This window comes from Antrostomus carolinensis, unplaced genomic scaffold (assembly GCF_000700745.2).
Source record: "Antrostomus carolinensis isolate BGI_N321 unplaced genomic scaffold, ASM70074v2 scaffold49082, whole genome shotgun sequence".
NCBI lineage: Eukaryota > Metazoa > Chordata > Aves > Caprimulgiformes > Caprimulgidae > Antrostomus > Antrostomus carolinensis.
Genome location: NW_010302637.1, coordinates 29,783 through 49,160, shown reverse-complemented (window position 1 = coordinate 49,160; position 19,378 = coordinate 29,783). Strand labels below are relative to the sequence as shown.

The 19,378-nt window shown below is 36.9% G+C and overlaps 1 protein-coding gene across 1 annotated transcript in view; it reads right to left on the bottom strand.

The window, feature by feature from the left end:
* The window catches only part of LOC104521759 (proprotein convertase subtilisin/kexin type 5), a gene marked incomplete at its 5' end in the record, with an annotated part of 55,526 nt that overhangs the window by 7,364 nt on the left and 28,784 nt on the right, over window positions 1–19,378 (bottom strand). Inside the window, 2 exon segments of the mRNA XM_010163850.1 lie at window positions 1,758–1,970; window positions 18,240–18,412. Coding sequence (XP_010162152.1) covers window positions 1,758–1,970; window positions 18,240–18,412 — 386 coding nt within the window.

The following is a 19,378-nucleotide window of genomic DNA, read 5'->3' as shown; positions in this document are numbered from 1 at the left end:
ACTGCTAGGAGACAGAGTATTTTCTTTTCTTTATTATTATTTATCAGGGAGAACAAGAAACATGCCAGGAAGAGAGATAAGGTTTCAGTGAAGAGAAGCAAGTTAAGAACAGAAAAATTACTGGAACGAAGAAGTACCTCAGAACAAGTTTAAAACAAAAATTAGATCATCTGAAAATAAGGAAGAATCCAAGAAGGGATGGGCAGCATCCCAGAATCCTGAAAGACAAGGCAGACAGTATTAAAAAAACATAGCTGCAAGAATTTTTAACTCTTCACTGACACCAAGAGAGATATCTGCTAAGAACCAGAAAGAAGGTAATTTTAGATGGGTGCTTAAGAAAACGTCTGGGGGGAACCCCCCCACCTCCACAAATCCCTACATTTTCTCATCATGAAGATATTAAGATCTGTGAATTATACACTAGAACAAATAAGCAGGGAAGAGGACAATATTAGGAGATCTGATTGATGCTAGTACAAGGGTTTAAAAGGTTAAAAGAAGTCAATATTTCCAATATTGAATATTGGAAAGTATATTAAATGCACTCAATTTGAAAAAGCAGATACAGCCTACCAATACTAATAGTATCAGCAGATTACCAAACAGAATTAAAACGATTTGTCGGTTTCCAGCCAAGATGAGAACATAATGAAAAACGGATTATGGATTTTTAGGAATGAGATGAGGAACAATACAGCACAGATGAGCACTGAGCTTAATCTTGCTTACAAAATATATTAGCTAGCTGGAACAGTCAGCAATGTGAGTAATAACTGACCATCACTGAATGTAAAAGAGGAAAAATGCTGGGTTAAAATAAACCTGAGAAAATCACAGCATCATAGAATGGTTTGGGCTGGAAGAGACCTTTCAAGGTCATCTAGTCCAAATCCCCCGCAGTAAGCAAGGACATCTTTGACTAGATCAGGTTGCTCAGAGCCCCGTGCAACCTGATCTTGAATGTTTCCAGGGATGGGGCTCCTACCATCTCTCTGAGCAACCTGTTCCAGTGTTTCACCACCTTCATTGTAAAAAAATTTCTTCCTTATACCTAGTGCAAATCTACCCTCTTTTAGTTTAAAACCATTAGCCCTCATCCTATTGAACATTTGTTCACATCTTTCTTACAGGCCCCCTGTAAGTATTGAAAGGTTGCAATAAGTTCTCCCCAGAGAACTTCTCTTCTCCAGGCTACGCAAACTCAACCCTCTCAGCCTTTCTTCACAGGAGAGGTGTCCCATCCCTCTGATCTTTTTTGTGGCCCTAAAAAATAGAGAGGTACATAGGAAAGATGCTAATATAATGTGTGTAAAATATGAAAACTTTTGATAACTGGATTAAAAACAAATGGAGGCGTAATGATGGGCAACATACTCGGGCATACTGATGGGCTACAAGATATTGGTAACAAAAGAAATCTGTTTCAGTGGCAGTGGTAATAGGATCTTTGAACGGACCACTTGGAGATGGCAGCAACTAGATGAGTAGAAAAACCTGCTATGAATTGGGTATACCTGCACTGCATTAGGCTGCAGAGGTATGCGTGCAGAGATACCCATGCTGGTTTCAAAAAGCAGTATGGTGACTCCAACCAAGTAACACACCAGGGCTAAGTGAACTTGCCCACATATGACTTTTTTCCATAGCAGTCCATTAATTAGTATAAATGAGCTCTTTCTCTCCCTCCTTGCAAAGTCACTATGCAAAACAAAAACACATATACATTAAAAAAATAAATAAATTTTAAAACATACTATTTTCCTGTCGTAGGATTCCCCACTGCTGTATGTTGTAGCTAGTGTGGATGCACATTCTTCCAAATACCATGGCTTCTTCCCACTCTCAGCTGTGCTGCTTATGGAGATAGTGTAGATGCTATTGGTGTACCCATCACAGGAGCAGTGGTCTCGACTTCTTCCACCATTTCCAGATGCCCAAACAAAGACTGAACCTAAGCCTCTACGTCCCTGTTTGGAGAAAGCATAAAGATTTGATTAATAATTCTTCTTTCCCCCCTCACTTGCTTAACAAACAGGTCTTTTCCCCCCAGAAAAGTCATCTGATGAGTGAAAGACAATAAAAGAAACTAATTCACTAAGAAGAATATGAAATGAAAACAGGATTTAGCAGAGTTCAGAATCAGACATCAGAAAAATTCAGAAAATGAGTGGTATGAACAAGGCTTTAGAAACAACTTTTATACAGTGTCTGTTTGTTGCTCTGCATCTATGCTATCCAGCCATACCAAGAAAGAGATGTTGAAGACTCAGAAGAAGCATTAAAACATTATACTGGGTTGTAAAAGGAAAAGAAATACCATACGTGAAACTAAAACCCTTTGTAATGCACGATACTTTTAATTTATTAGGATGTTTTCAGCTGTTTCTTCTTGGGTTGTCTGATGGCACTAGGTATTGTTTGGGTAGCACCAACACTGTGAACGAGAGGATTATTGTTTGAAAGACACTATAAATCAGAGAATCACAGAATACCTGAGGTGGGAAGGGACCTCAGGTCACCTAGACCAACCCATCTAGTCCATTATACAGGATAAATGCACAACACTATATATATTTTAAAAAATGGACAAAAGCAAAAGATTCTTTTAAATCTGTTCTAGTGAAGCATTAAAGAATTAGTTCAGCATGATATTTGAAATATATAACTATTTGGGCAAGTTACTTAGGCATATTCATAATTTCAAAGCAGGACTTAAAAGAGGTAACATCACCTTGACATTTTCTTAATACAGCTAAGTTATATAGCATTCAAATGAATCAAAACATTTTTGGTGGTGCTAGTAGTGTTAAAAAGGCATTGATATAAAAAGGGAAGGTGTTTAGTAACCTGTATTGCTGATATATGGGAATTGACAATTACCAACATATGGGTAATTGGGCTTTTCCTAATTTATATATTTCATGACAGTGAATGAAATTCAGATCCATGCAACTGTATGATCTGCATTAATTATCAGTACTCACTATCTAGAAGCACTTTACCATTCAGACAGAAAGGTTCACCAAAGGACTAAGCTTATCTTTGATTAAAGGTAAATTGCATTACCTTTTCTCATATGACACTCCCTGAAATCATGGGACATCCCTCTCAGTTACAATTATGCCAACAACATCATTTATACCTCACTTGCTTGCAACTCATCACAGAGTATCTACCTGATTTTTGGGTAGGCCCGCCCCCGGGTATGACAAATTAATGTTGTAAGGCATAAACCACCACTTTCTGTGCATGAATTAATTGCTTGGCCATGGGAGGAGTTTGTTAGTTTGTTTGGTTCTTTTTTTTCTAAACAGAGTGCAACTGTGTACCACAAAAACCATAAAGACAGCTGCTGGACATCTACCAGGTCAACCTTGAACAATTAGCAGTTCAAAGACTCATTTAATCCAGGTGTTCAGAGGGATGTCATTAGAGCTTTTTGTGCTAAACATAGTTGAACCTACATCAATGCAAGACAAAAAAACCCTCACAGTTCACAATCCAAGCTTGAGTTCTCGAACATTAATGCATGTCAGTTTGTCAGTTTAATGAAAGTACACTACCTGGAGAGACTTTTCTCTCCAGCAAAATAAGTTAAATATCAATTTCTCCTGGCTAGTGTTTACATAAATTTATGTCTCTAAAATGCAACTTCTCATTAAAAAAAAACATTTCAAGTAGAGAAAAAAATCACAGCGTGTCAAGTTAAATGTATTATGAAATCCACATTCTCCAGAAAAGATCAGTCTGGCCACCCAGGAAGTGTAACTATTTCAATTTCTTCCACTTCCTTTAGTTGATCTTAGCTACTACAGTAACTAAAAGATGCAAACAGCGACTTTTTTTAAAAAAAGTAAAAATACAAAAAAAGTACAAAAATACAAAAAATACAAAAAAAGTAAAAATTTAAAAATGTAAAAATACAACCTTTATGAAGTATTACAGCTTTCCTTCCCCACATTATTAACTCTCACCAAATCAAACCCCCCTTTCTGCTTTGGCGTTCTTGTTTTGCCTGCTTTTCTCAGTGAGCAGAGTCTAATTCAGATCCTCTCAAAGCCAGCGGGATGTTTTTTGCAACTTCATAGGGCTAGAACTGGTTTATGAACCACTTCTCTTTCATTCTACGATCTGGTAATCTCCTTTTGCGTATCTTTAGTTCTTACCCCTCCATTCTGATAAGACAGACAAAAGGAATGGTAAGTGAAAAGATTATTGCATGTATATTCACCGATTTATTATCCCAGCAGGTCAGGGAGCCAGAAGCTAGGGCCCTCTGTATGTTTATGGGGAATGGGATGGAGGATTATGCTAAAGATACGCTGGTTCTCTACTTTTTGATGTGATTTTGCTAGATGTTTACTGGATTTGTTTTGGTTTCATCCAACCATCTCTTGCAATTACATCAGCAGTATTCTATTATTTGTTTTTATCTTCTGCCTCCTCAATGGTCATTTTTGGCTTGTCCATCAATTCTGACATCTGTTTCAGAGTCATGTACAGATTCCTGTCTGGTCCTACACTGTCCTCAAGAAAAAAAAAAAATTCTCTTCTACACACACTACAACAATGTTAGTATGTGCATGGGCAGGCAGAATACACAGAAAAAAGCATATAATACAGACACACCTCCAGAACACATCAAAATACTCTATCAAAAACTTTTTTTGACGAATTTTGACAAGTATCTGCTGTGTGGAGAATTTTACAGTTTTCTTCTTCACATGTGTTTCTCGAAAGCACAGTATTGTGTAACTGTATTTGACCAAATCAATACTCCATGGGAAATTTGGAGTAACCCACCTATACAATCAAGTGAGAAGAAATGAGAATTCAGGGTAATCAACCACAGATCCAAGGAGGATAAAAATTGGATCTAACTATTTTAATATTTTGTCTAAAAGTCTATCTTCCACTTTTCAAAAAATAAGTTTTGAAAAAAAATTTCTCAAAAATATATGCATACAGGAAAATAGTCTATTAATAACAGTTTATCTGTAATTTTTCTGCTGCCATCATCAGTTGTTTTTGTCTACAAATATCAGTATAACATGATTTGTCCCACTCATGGAATGAAAACCTTTCCACAGCAGGGTAGGACTATGTTTTGTGTAAATTTTGCAGGAGTAACCCTTGAATTATTAGTTTCTCTGCACAGAGAATATGTCTATATTTCTTTAGATGCATACTTATGCTGCTATACTGATAATGAAGAATGAGCTGCAGAAACAGACATATGAATACATTTTTAGGCAAAAAAGGTAGTCCTGATGGAAATGCGCCAATGGATGTTACAAATTCTGTGATGCAGTACTTTAAAATAATAAACATAAATTATTTTAATAGAAATGACAGGGCTTTAAAAATAACAGCCATCTGCACCCAAATTTACCTTTCCAGAGTAAGTTTTTGTAAACAAATAAGAAAATATTTCTTCAAAACTAATGTCTTCCGCAAATATACAAAGTATCAACATCTCTGCTATTGCAATAAAATTGCAGGTGCACTGAGTATTGAAAAGAGTATTTTCTAATACATAGAAAGAAAGTATTCCCATTCCTCTAACACATTGTGATACTGCACATTTAGCAATGTGTCATTTCACAGAAAACAACAGAATTGTTTGGTCTAGAAAACATGCTAAAGATCTTTTTCATAGAAACTATTTGGCAAAGAAAAAACAAACAAACAAAAAACAACAACCCAAAAAAACACAACCAAAAAACCCAAACCCCCACACTAAATTAAACCTGACTAAAATAATGTGTCAAGTAAATAAGTTCTGTTTTACATTTACTGCTGATTGTTAAACTACCATTAGGTTTCCTCTTTCTCTCTGTTTCCAAACTCCCTGGTTTAATTCAATAGACCCAGTCATACTCAGGAAATTATAAACTTGCTAGTAACTATACCAAACAAGTAATTAAAGCAACAGCATCAGCTGTCCTACTGTATGTGAATGTCATTCCCAACTGGTCTCCTTTAAATACATAAAGTTAAATAACATTTGGACTGTGTTACAAAGTTAAGATAAACACACATGCAAGGCATTCTGTAGCTTTTACTATTTGTCTAAATCTATCATCTGTCATCTGCCAGATGCCCAAGGGTGTCATGATAAAAAGTCAAGCCTTGAGCAGCCAAAAAAACCATGTGTCATTTATTACTCAAAAGCAAAGGTGCATATGGGTACAACTTGAGCAAAACTAAAAGTTAGTGAACTGTAGCAGAGGCATAGACCAGGGTAGAATGGGTGAGCAGCAAAGTACACTCAGTGCTTGTTCTATGATGCTAAAAATGTTAGAGAGGTTAAAAACCTCTCCCTCTAGGCACAGTGTTGTTTCTGCTCTTCCTTTTCCAATTATAGCTACAAACTCCCTCTTCCAAACTCTTCAAGGTGCCCATAATTGCACTTCTTCTTGTCTCTGCACATGTCAGACCATTATGAAATGTTCTTTTGTTTTGTCTACTTTCTTAAACTGCATAACATGTCAGATAATTAAAAAAAAAAAAATCAAGTGATCTATTATGGAAAAGAAAAAGTCTTCCACTGACAACTAAGACTTCCTACTGACCTAGTCATAGTGCAATTTTCTAGCACATTTTCTGGGCAAAGCCAGTGTGCTCAACAGACAGCTGACCTTGAATGAAATGGACTCAGGTCATTGACAAAAAGACCCCAAGGCAGAATTTGCACCTGTAAAAGCATGGAACAAGAATCTTGGGGCATTCCCACTTTTTTCTGCTAGTGCCTCCTTCTCCTGGGTCAGCAAGTTGCAAGCAGGATAACTGATATGAAAGCTCTTTTTTTTCCAGTTCAACAGCATGGAAGGGTTAGTCTGCCAAGAGCCAGAGCCAGTATGAACATATTTGTAATGACATCTGCAGAATTTCCTAATACTATTAAAAGAATATCCCTCACTCCAAGTGTGCGTGTTTGTGTATGTGTTTGTGTACACATATAAACCGCATCTTTATGAGTGAATGCCTTAGTGGTACTGGCAGGAACCATTATAAGGTAGAGGTCTTCATACACTCAGATCTAAGAACAACCAGCAGCCCCGTAAACTTTCAAGTTGCTCCCAGCACACTTCCATCTAACAAAAACAGTTTCCATCTATGAGGTGGAATCAGTGGAGCCATATTTATTCACACTCTTCCACAAAGTTTAGACTGGACATTCACTCACTGCTTTATGAGTCAATTTGCCTTAATCTGGCCTGTGAATCCTGATGTTTTCCTGCCCAGGAATTGAATGCCCCAATAACTCTCCCTGCCTATAGGGTGAGTTTCTGTCTCTCCATAAGTGATCAAATTTGCCAAGGGATAGGGGAGAAAACATGAAGGAGCAGGAAAAGCAGACGACAGAACCACTGACCTGGAGTAATTAGAAGTACAGGGGTTGCAGCCAAGGAGAAGTAATTTGGTGACAAAATGCTAGAAACCCCACATCCATGAGCAGAAAACAAACCAGGAAAATACAAAATGGAGAAAGATGGAGGGACACTCTATCCATATCTAGAGCCTAAACATTTAATTTCCTCTTTTCTCCCCAATACTGTTCTAAAATTACTTAATGCTTCCAAGAACAAAAACTACTGCAGGAAAGTGAAATTGACCTTGATGTGGAAGCTGGAAAAAGTAGTCCATGGTATAACATCCTCCTTAAAAACTAATTCTTAAAGAGGAAACGCTCATAACTGAATGAGTAGAACAAAGGTCAATACTCCGGAGACCTAAAAAAAACCTACTGTGCAGGCATGATTATGAGTGCAGCACAGAACAACCACTGCAGGGACAGGCACCAAGGATCACAGCATCCTGAGAGGTGCACCTGTGAGAGGCAGCATTGCCTTGCTTCCAGCTTCCACTGATTTCTGTGCTCCCTGGCAGCTGGATGCTGCTGCCCTGTGTAGAGGCACAGTGCTGCCAATCTGCTGACTGGCAGCATGTTGCTTTTGAGAAGCAGCATCTCCCAGCTCCTGCCGAGTTTCCACCAGTCCACTTAACCTCTAATCTGGGAATGAAAGTCTGGCACACCACACTTAAAAGACTTTTCTGTAGACTGCACAAGACTCTCACTTGAAAGTAGGCATCTCTCCAAAACAGATAATGGTAAGCTGAGAGTCCAAGCCAGCAATTTTGAAGTCCTATCAGAAGACAGCCAAACAGATTTTTTTTTTTTTTTTTGTTAATTAAAACAGCCTCCTTGTGCATTAAAAGCAAAAATTCATGAACAAATGGAGAGATTTCTGAGGCTATTAATTTTGTCAAGGTATCCGTACTCTCAAAAAATTCACATTTGTGCATCAATTAATTAAAAATGTGCACCTATTATATCTATAAAGAAAGAGCAATAAGCCTAATGTGTACATAAACAAAGATGCATGTTGAGGGAATCTCTAAAAATTGAGTCCTGTGTTTTTATATTAGCAGACATGTTTTTACTTTTAGGAAAACTAGAAAGTCAAGAAAATATTTTCTAGTGCTGGACAGGCATACACACAAGACATATACTACACAAAAATCTGTCACTACTTACAAAAAGCAATCATTTCCTTGTATTGTTGAAAAGCTAAGTTGTTGCTAAGAAAGTTAAAATTTTTGGCTATTAAGATTCTTAAGAAAAGGAAAGACAAAATAATTAATCACAATAAAAAGAAGGAAAAATGTGTTTTATTAGCTCATAGGATATGATACCTTTAAAATACTGAAGTGTGAAAACATTTTAATGTGTGATAAAAAAAAAATAACATATTGAAGTCTGACAAGCACCCATGCATTAACACAATAGTTATTGGGCTATATCAGTGGAACATTTAAACATGCATGCTTGCATGTGGTGTATTTTTGATTTTACTCTTCACTAGAACAACAGCTTGAACAACTCCAAGATATTCCCCACAGAGCTATAATTAGAGCTTAAAGTGCAATCAAAGGAAGTGTTGGCCGAAACCTGAAATCTGAACCTGTGGAATGCTGGAATGAATTTCTCATTTTCCTAAACAAATAGAGCCAGCTACAGGGCTGCATGAATCTCAGTTCTGGTTCAGGCTATCTCTCTATAATACCATTACCATTGCTGTTTTTGCTGTTGATATTGTTACTGGGATAAAACAAACTGTGTATTGTAAACACCTGTGATAAAACAAGAGCTGGGTTTTCCAAAACTTCTGTTGCAGGAAGAGTTTCTAGTTAATGACTGGTGAAATTGTCTGTGCTAGCAAAGCCAAAGCAAACAGACAGTGCACAAGATATCTGTGTTAGGAGAGGATACAGGATGGACTTCACACACAAACACCCATGCTATGGAGCGGGTTCAGGCAGTTCTCGTTGCCTTTACACTACCATCTGATTAAACACTATAAAGAGCAGTCTATGGCCACCAGATTCACACAGTTGTTGTTTCACTAGTTATGCCAGACCCTACCTTATGTAAAAATTAGGTTTTGAGATGTCTGTTGAACTTCTGAGGTTCAACAAAGAACCTCAATTTTTCTGCAAATTTAGCTCTTTTCAGTAGATGAGCAGGAAAATAAGGCTGTTCTGCTTCCACCTCGGCAGACTGAGGACTGCAGTAATTGCTTTGTGCATTTTGTATCCCATGACATTCGTCTGGGAAGAAACAATGCACTTGGCTGCGTGCAAAATCATTGCCCTCATGGTTTTGTGCCTTAAACTTATGTTAAATTCTATGCACAGAAAACTCTTGACGCCTAACTTGCAGCCACTTGCCTCTCAGAAATCCATTATTTCCCACATGATAAGTAGAAATACATAGGTTCTCCTGTTGCTCAAGTTTATGAGTAAAGTGAATATGTGAATCCCATACAAAGTAACCAGATTCATGTTTCAAAAATGCACTCTCTGAAATGTATACACTTAAGTGTATGGAAAGGGACCCATTTGCCAAAGCTGCTTTTTAGTACTGGATTCCAAATTAAGATTTACCTCACAACAAGAATAGTATGGTTTTTTTAACATTCAAATATATCACCTGTTTCAGGCTGGGCACCCAAAACCAGAAGGTACTTCTCACAATTCCAAAAGCAGTAGTGGTGTTCTGGCCTGTTACAACAGTTTCCACATATGTGTGAGATGGGATGATGTAACTAAACAGTTTTGGTTTCCAGTACATTTTGTGACATTGTAAGTAAACTGGACATTTTGAGGTATATTTTCCTGTAACTCTCCTTCCAAATTTTCCTGCCTTTTAGGATTTGTATATTCCATTGAAGGTAATGTGAGAACATTTCTGGTATATAATTTTCTTTTCTGCCTTTTTTTTTTTTGTACTACATGTTGACTGTCTATGAAAAAGCTCACTTTTCACAGAAAGTAAAGGAGAAAGGTTTTAAGGTTTTATACTACATATATTGTTTAGATATTTCTAAGAGAAAATAAAATGCATGTATCAAAGTTCATTCAGGTATCAAAGAGTCTAAACTTTATTTCATTTACTGGAATGCAATATCCCTAATTCTACTTTGACTGATTACTGAAAGTTGCTAAGTACATGTGAAAGGTAGAGCAAAGAATTATTATTAACTTAATGATATGTTAAGGTTGTAACCTAACCTGATTTTTGCTAGGCAGCCTCAGTTTAGAGAAAACTAAATCATATCAAGTATAAACCACATCTGCAGAGTCATTGAGGCATCCTGAGATACGTATATCAGTCAGATGCAAGGTAGGTAATAAGAGCTAGAAATGAAGCTTGTTGGTAAGACATACAGAAGGGTGGACAAACTTTTGGAAAGCCGTACTCTGAATGAAAGGGAGTTTACGGTCATGGAATTCCACTTAAATCTGTTAAACTTTTCTCTGATAACTTATTTTATGTGGAGAAAAGTAGTAGAATCAGTCTGTCTGGTTTTGGCAAAAATTATGAGCCCTCCAAGAAACCACTAATGAAACAAAAAAAAAAAAGAAGGTTAATATAATGGTAAGGTGGAGGTGGAGATGGTTGCACTGGAGATGATGTGGGCTATGCTGGAGAAACACAGGGGTTGAGGAAGTTATGACTAGAGTATTTTAAGGATGAGACAGGGAAACAAAGTTGTTAGGTCATTTTGACATAAAGAACATGTTAGTGAATCTAGTAATTACGATCACCTGCAATCAGTAAAAGAATTCAGGATGGAAGATGTGGAGAGAAGCACCACTCTGATGAGCAAGGAGATGGACAGCTTAGTTGCTAAGCAACTAATGAGTATGGCTTGTTTATTACATCCAAATGAAGTCTGAGAGGAGACTGTGTTCTATAAATATGTCCGAAACAAAAATGGAAGAAGAGGTATTTAAGCTGAAGCACAATTTTGGCCCAGCAACAAATGGACAAAAAACTGCACATCAGTAAACCTGACTGTCACTTAGAAGAAAGTATCTAACCAATGGATTAGTGATGGCTGTGAAACAAGTCTCCCAGTAGAAACAGATGGGAAAAAAAATTTAATTCATTCTAGAATAGAAATTGCTGAGCGTATTTATAGGACATGATGCCTGTGATAGTAGAGAACTGTACTGGACGAGCTACGTGGTCGTTTCTTATGTCCCTATGTTCCAATTTTATTTATCCAAGAGATCACTTGGCCAAAATCTGTAATTACTTACATGTGGAGATTTCTAACACCATAAGATGCGCCATAAATATAGGAGAATGGGTATTTACAGTGGAAAGGAAACTAAGAAATTTAGTTCAAGAAAACAGGAATATTGATGCAGTAATAATTGTTTGAAATTTTGCTGATCTGGCTTATGATGAAGGCCAGGACTAGATGATAATCAACTTTTCTGATGTTAGAACTAAAAATATTATTTCAAGCCAATAGTGCTATGTCTTATGATGTTAGAAGGAATAATTACAATATTAAAATGTCGTATGACTTTTACAGTTCTGGTAGATAGTCAGCACCCACCTGTAGTACAGAGCCATCCAAAGTTGAAATCAGTATGTTGAAGTAACTATAACATCCCAGGTTCAGTTGCATCATGGATGCAACAGAGATACACAGTATATACGTAAACCATGTAACAGATAAATGCCAGGACCTAACATCAGGTTACAACAGCATACTGAAAGTTGTCTTTGGAGACCTTCCCTAAGCACAGAACTAATTCTTCTGATTGATCTTCAACAAGTAGTTTTTGTCCAACTAATCAGAAGTGCACAGGAATGCATTCCTGTGCATGCAAAAAGTATCTGTGTATGATCTGAGATATGCATACACACAGATATGTGTTATTCAGTCTCAAATGGCAGCTGTACAAGATGAACAAACATAATACACCGTTTAAAAAACTTGGTCTTAACCTCTGTGCACCACAGTATTTCAACGTATAAGATGACAGATGTTTTAGAAGTTACTTTCACACATTTGCCTGGAAGTCTTCTTGCAGTAACTTCTGTCTTTGATTTTAATAATGCATTTCTCTGGCAAAGCAGAACAGAACAACTCTTCTTCGCATAGGCAACACATCCTACTCAGGATGGTGCACAGAAGGGATGACAGGACAAATTAATTTAAGAGAAACATCTGTGGTACAACATAGGCAGCTAACCTTTGCCTGGACACTTCCACACTATGAACAATCTCTTCTACTTTTGGAGTAGAAGCATACAGTGATAATAATAATAATAATTTAAAAAGTGAAATTCTTCTATTTCTTTTCTACTTTCCCTTTTCTTCTCTTCCCTTTTTTTTGCTTGCCTTTCTCTCCCTTGCATGTGGGTAGGAGGCTTGTTAAGTGATTGTAAGGGAGCTTTGTGCTCCCAGTAAATACTTTGAACGCAAACTCTGCAGCCAAAGTTGGTGAAGCGAGAGAGATGAGAAGGGGCAGTGATGATGGGAGGGAAGGCACCAAGCCGAGTTCTCACAAGAGGTTCAGCCACACAGCATCTGATCATTAAAGTCCATCAAACATTTTGGCTTGTGTCCAGCTTGCTAAACAGAATGGTGTCATGGCAATAAGATGAAGGCCCCTGTGCCAACGCAGGCAGAAAGCCAAAAGTTTCCATGTAGATTTCCATGCCTCTCCACCCTCTTAGGTTATATAAAGGATGACCTGCCCTGACTGACTGACTACCATATGGATACTGCAGAGCAAAAAACATAAAGCATGTAGTTGGCTAGTCATTTGGAGAGGTGAGATAACCCACTCTTTGAAACCATGCAACATAAAATATCAACAGGGGTCATACATCCAGAAACTTGACTATTAGGTCTTTGCCAAACAGCAGTGAAAGAACAAGTCAGAGTATCTGAAATGCATTACTCTCCAAATGATGTTGAGACTGATCCCAGAATAACAGGCTTATTTGTATGAATAGAAATGGACTAGTCTGAATGCTGTACCACAGAGCCATGAATCAGTGAGCCTAAGTCTCTCAAGTGCTTATAGCATTGTGCTTGTAGTCTGTGAGATATAGACAGTCATCTTAAAATCCAACAGTACTTTGGTTTTGTCTTTCTGAAATAAGGAAGGACTTTTGTGTTCTCCCTTTTGTCCCAGACTCAGCACAGTCTTATTACATCATTTGGCCACAATCATGTTTTGCAATGCTAAGTCTGTTTGTTCTTGAACACAGGGTGAAATGTGACATTGCATACCTAATATTTTCTTGAATATGTTACTTTTGGATATACTGCCCTTCATCCGACTTTTTCAGGAAAGTTCTGCAGGATTATAATGGAATTATTTTTGAGATTATTAGATCTACAACTTCTAACACATTAGTATTTAAAATACAAGCCTCTAGAATTTTCCACCCTTATGACTACACTATTTGCAAGAAAAGGACCTTGTCAACTGGAAGCTTTTGTATTTGCATAGAAATTGTTTGATAGCAAAGTCTCCAAGATTTCTCTTAGAATTCAAGTATGCAAATTTAATAGAATTAAACAAAATACCCTAAAGATGACAGAAAATCATGGTACTTGAGACAGGTTTAAAAATTGGTTTCCTTTTCCCTTACCTTGACCCTGGCTAGAATTTTTAAAGCATATTTAACTTGTGGGTTAGGTTGTCATTTCATAAACTCAGTTATTACTCAGTATCTTTTCTTTAAATAGATTTGTCTATTTCAATTCATGGCATGTGCTGTCTCTGTGGGACTCTACGGAAAAACTGTACAGTCATTTATCTTTGTTATTTTCTGCAGGATTTGGAAGAAGTAATCATATTAGCTCAGCAGATTTAAAAATAATAATAGTTTTAAAAGACTCTGCATGAGCTGTTAATTGGAATAATATGCACTAAAGATAAACTAGGCATTTTTTTTTTCATGGATCCCAGTCTCTCAGCAAACTGAATAGGAAACTGTGGCTCTTCTATCCATTTCATTTTTACTTCATGAGTATAATTTTTAAAAAGCAAGAATTCAGTTTCATTGTACTCTAACCAAATTTGTTATGCAGGACCACCTTTGATTTTCCTAATTAAACAAGTCGAGTGTAATTTCCCTTTCAGATGCTTTAAAAAAATCTTTACCTTTCCCTTTGCTGTTCCATTTAAAAAAAAATAAAATCTGGTTATGTGTGCATATGCACAATAAATTAAGAATGTCAATCTTGAACCTCTGTGAAGATCTGAAAGAAGGTCTTGTTGAATTTTCCTGTATCAACATTACTTTAATTTACATCACAGGTGCTACACTAGATGTAATACTGTTGTCTAGTTCAATATTCCTAAAAAAGAAAGGTCGAGATCTGTACACAGCATAATAAGCATTTTTGGCTGCCTAATATTATTTGCACAATTACTGTGACTGTTTGGGGAAATCTATGTTTGGCTGAGTATCTAGTCATTACCTGGGACAATGATCTGATTTTAGGAATATTTTGGCATTGAGATAATTCATCTTTTCTTCTCCCATTTGCCCCATCTTTTAAAATGACACATTTTATGACAGTGTGAGGAAATAGAGAAAAAGTGGCTTTCTCTGAACATGGAAAGGTATGGTTTACTAAAAAGAACAAGAACAGGTTCATCCTAATGTAATTTTTTGTTTGGAAACTAAGCCTAATAGGGAAGGTGGTAATTAAGTCATACATTTAAAACCTTCATAGAATCACAGAATGGTTTGGGTTGGATGGGACCTTAAAGATCATCTAGTCCTATCCCCCTGTCATCAGCAGGGACACCTTCCACTAGACCAGGTTGCTCAAAGCCTCATCCAGCCTGGCCTTAAACACTTCCAGGGAGGGGGCATCCACAACTTCTCTGGGCAACCTGTTCCAGTGTCTGACCACCCTCACAGTAAAGAGTTTCTTCCTAATATCTAATCTAAATCTACCCTCTTTCAGCTTAAACCCATTTCCCCTTGTTCTATCACTACCTGCCTTTGTAAAAAGTCCCTTCCCAGCTTTCTTGTAGGTCCCTTCACGTATTGGAAGGTCGCTATAAGATCTCCCCTAAGCCTTCAGTCTATATTGCATTTTAAAGAATGAAATTTAGAGATGAAACTTGAACATTTTGTATTTCTTATCAGTATGATTTTATGAGAGTTTTAAAGAGAACTTTTATTTCCTTAGTAGAAATGAAAAAGCTTTCTTAGTCACAGCTAGACAAAATTTCCAAATACATGGAGATATTCAGATCTATTCAACTCTACATGGGCAACTTTGGGCAGAACAAAAAGTTCATAAAATGAAATAGAAGCTAAATTGTAAAAATAATAATTTGATTTGAATCAAATATGACTTCTACTATTTCTCAAAAAAACCCCACCAAACACTTTTTCTGCATTGTTATCAGAAAAAAAGACCATCTCAGATTTTTAAAATTAAATACTCTGTTTCCACTACATACTGCTACTTACTAAAAACACAGAACAATGTGCTGGTAAAATGAAATTCATATGGTTCTGAAGGGTATCCTCTCATATTACAGCTCTAATAATAACAATGGAACTATAATGCTTGTAGGCAAGATCCATGCTCTTGGCAAATTATTCCACATTCTTGATTTATACCATCTTTATCCCCAGTTTGAGATTTCAATAGGAAATGTCTGAGTTCTGGTCCAGAAATTTGGGCTGAACTTTTAATGGTTGTCTTATCCACATGAAATATGACATTTAAACTAATACATATATATGTTTAAACATAAAACTTATTTTGTTCAAGTTCCCCCGCATCCTGCAGTTCCATTAGGGTTCCCTTCATTGCATTATTGTTTTCTTCTCTGTGGTCACTGTTGAACAGTAGTAAGATCTAGCTGGGTCATATTCCATCTGAAAGGAGGAGTAATGATGCATGGGAAGCAGTAATTTATTTGGCCTTCTACATACTTGTTATATTGTTCTGAGAAGACTTCAATAACTAATATAATAATAATTATCAAATACAGCAGAATTCTCTGGGGTAGAATCTATCAGTGTTCCTAAATGTGTTTAACTGCTAAGCCCCTGGAATTTCTTGCAGGGTGAAGTTAAGTGCATGCCTGAGGATTTTGTTATGGTAGGCTTCACATACTACATATGGTACAACAAGTAAAAGCATAAATCTGGAGCTCCACACCAAATGGTCATCATATGACCAAAGGAAAGGAAGGTAGTGGTCCATAGTTGCATGATGAGTAAAGCATTCACAGAACTGAGTTTGAGACACGTATTTCACGTCATGTAGCATAGGAAGCACACAGTCCCTGTTGTTAGTTCAGTATTTCAGTAATTGCTTTTTATAATTTACCTGCTATGTAGTTCAGTATGTATTATCATCCACATTTTGGGCAGGGAGGACAAAGGTGAGAGCAAGAAATTTATGTAACTTTATCGAAGAAACTGAAATAAATCAGGGATGCTGTTGTGATTATATGTGAATTCACACCTCCTAGGCTTGTGCTGCTAGGTGATGTTTATGGTGATACTTAGTATCAATTTTATGATGTATTTATTTACAATTTACAGTCAAGTATACTGTAAATTATCTGAAATGCTGAACTGTGCATACGGACTGTCAGCTTGACCAGGTGCTTCTATAACTTACTCTATTACCCCTCTGCACTCACTGTCCCTCTTTGCTGTTATAAATGCTTTTTATGGTATATCTTAAATTAATATAGTCTCTCAGTGGCAGACACTGTCTTTTACTCACAGCACAAATCTTCCACGCTGAATGTTAGCTATGGTGTGCTAAAATCAGTCTTGGCATACCTGGTTAAAACACTTACTGATTTCAGTAATAGCAGCACTTCCTGATCTTGCTGCACAGTGTTACAATGTTCCAGTAACTGCCTTCCAGTTTCACTTTGGTACAACTGTTTCAGTCTCTTTAAACAAATATTTTGCATTAATCCCCTATTTTATGATCCTAGGGCGACTCACCATTGAACTAGCAAGTCTACTGCTGCACTCAAAATAATGCTCAGACCTTCAAGTGCAAAGCTTTAAAATCTTTTCCACCAGTCCCATATAGTGGAAAGAGGTGTGAGTGCTGGAAAACGAGGAATTCCCTGATCTATTTAACAGGCAGGAGGGTAAAAGGAAGAGCTAAAAACTGGCCTCTGCCATCAAAAGTTCCTCTTACTACCCATTTCCTTCTGTGGTCTTATTTGTTTGACAGTAACTTATTAAAGAAAATCGAAGAGGTCTTAAGACTCTTTCATAAAGGGGCACCTTGGACTTTGTATTATTGAAGATCCCTGGGCTACATCACAGATAAAATACAACAGCACAGACTTGTAGAGAAATGTATATGTAAGTTACGAGTAGGGAGTAAGTTAGTTCTCTGCGACCAGATGCAAACACTAAAAGAAACAAGAGCGTAGACTTTTTTAGCCCTCAACTCCCTATAAAATCATCAAACTTCCATTAAGAAATCAAACAAAACAAAGCAATGGAAGAAAGGAAGAAAGAAGGAAAAACAGTCAAGGCTTTTGCTTTAAAAATTCATTGCAATTCAGATTTGATGACTTGGCACTGCTGTGCAAAGTAGCATTTTTCAGTCTTATTTTTTCTTGCAGAATTACATCATTACCTCAGAATAGTTTTAAAGGATACTGAGGATGATGTAGTCCAGTTGAAAATGAACAGAGATGATGCTTCAGGAAGGACTGACCATGAGGTCACTATAGAAGGAAAATGCATTTTTAGTTTTACATAAATTAAGCTTTTCTTCTTTCCTTCTGAATTTTTTCTTCTTCCCTATGCTGTGCACTTGCACATACTGGGCACATGTGCCCTTACACTTGTACACAAGAGCAGATTGAGGAGATGCACTTTGATGCCAACCTACCATTCTGATGCCATTCTCAAAGGCCTGACGTGCTAGAGAAGCAGGTCCATCCACAGTCTTACCGTCGTCATCAGGCCCCCAGCTGGCACTGTAGATGTGGATGTGCTGGGGATTGAGGCTTAGAGACTTTGCTTCTACCATGTCTGTCACATCTCCATCCAGCATCCGTACACCTTTAGAACGAAAGATAAAATGAACAGGACCAAGCAACTCAAAATACTCCAAAATGCTTCTCTCCCTGCTACCCCCAACCCCGTCTTGAGAAAACTGTTTAGAACATTTGATTGAATGATCATAAGGATTTCTACTTTTGTTTAAAAAAACCCCAACAAAAAACAAACAAAAAACCCCACCCCCAAAACCAAAGAAACCCCAAAACCTGTTTGGATAAAAGTCTCTACATGAAAAAAATACAAAAGTAAAGAAATATTTTGGTCTTTCTTCTAGTTTTAAAAATTATCTACAAGTCATTCATTCACTATGCAGTCTTCAAACTTCAACAACAAACTTTTATGTTAAAGAAAACATTAAAAAAAGACTTGAACCTTGAAATGTTCTTATGTCTAACCTGAAGATAACACATGATTTTCTTTCTCCTTTTATACTGCAGTAAAACTGCAGCACCTACTTTAATTCATTCACAGTTTCAAGTATGTTGACATATGTAATAAAATGATCTCTGCTGACAGATGAACACAGGAGTACTCCTTCATCGTATAAGGCCACAAAGAAAGTGGGGAGAAAGCTCATCTGAACAGACCAACTACCAAACACGGCAGTAAGGCGATTACAGGAAGTTACTAATACCCTATATGTAACATTATTCAACCTGAAACTCCAATATTGTGAACATCTTCCTCTGTGCAGAACAAGCTTTTGCAAGGCATAATCTGAAATTCTTGTGTTAAAAGAGTCCATTCACATAGGTTTGGACAAGTCAATGTGCAAGCCCTTCTAAAGCAAATGGTATCATGACGTTTTAAGATCACTAGACTGAATAAGGTAGGCTTACATCTGGAAACTGAGAAAAACTTGTTCTTTTGACTAACTGTAAGAGTTTGACTGAAGCTAATTCTGACTGAGAAAAAGGGCCAATGCCAGTTTTAACCTAAATAAGAAAAAGGACCTACATACACCTA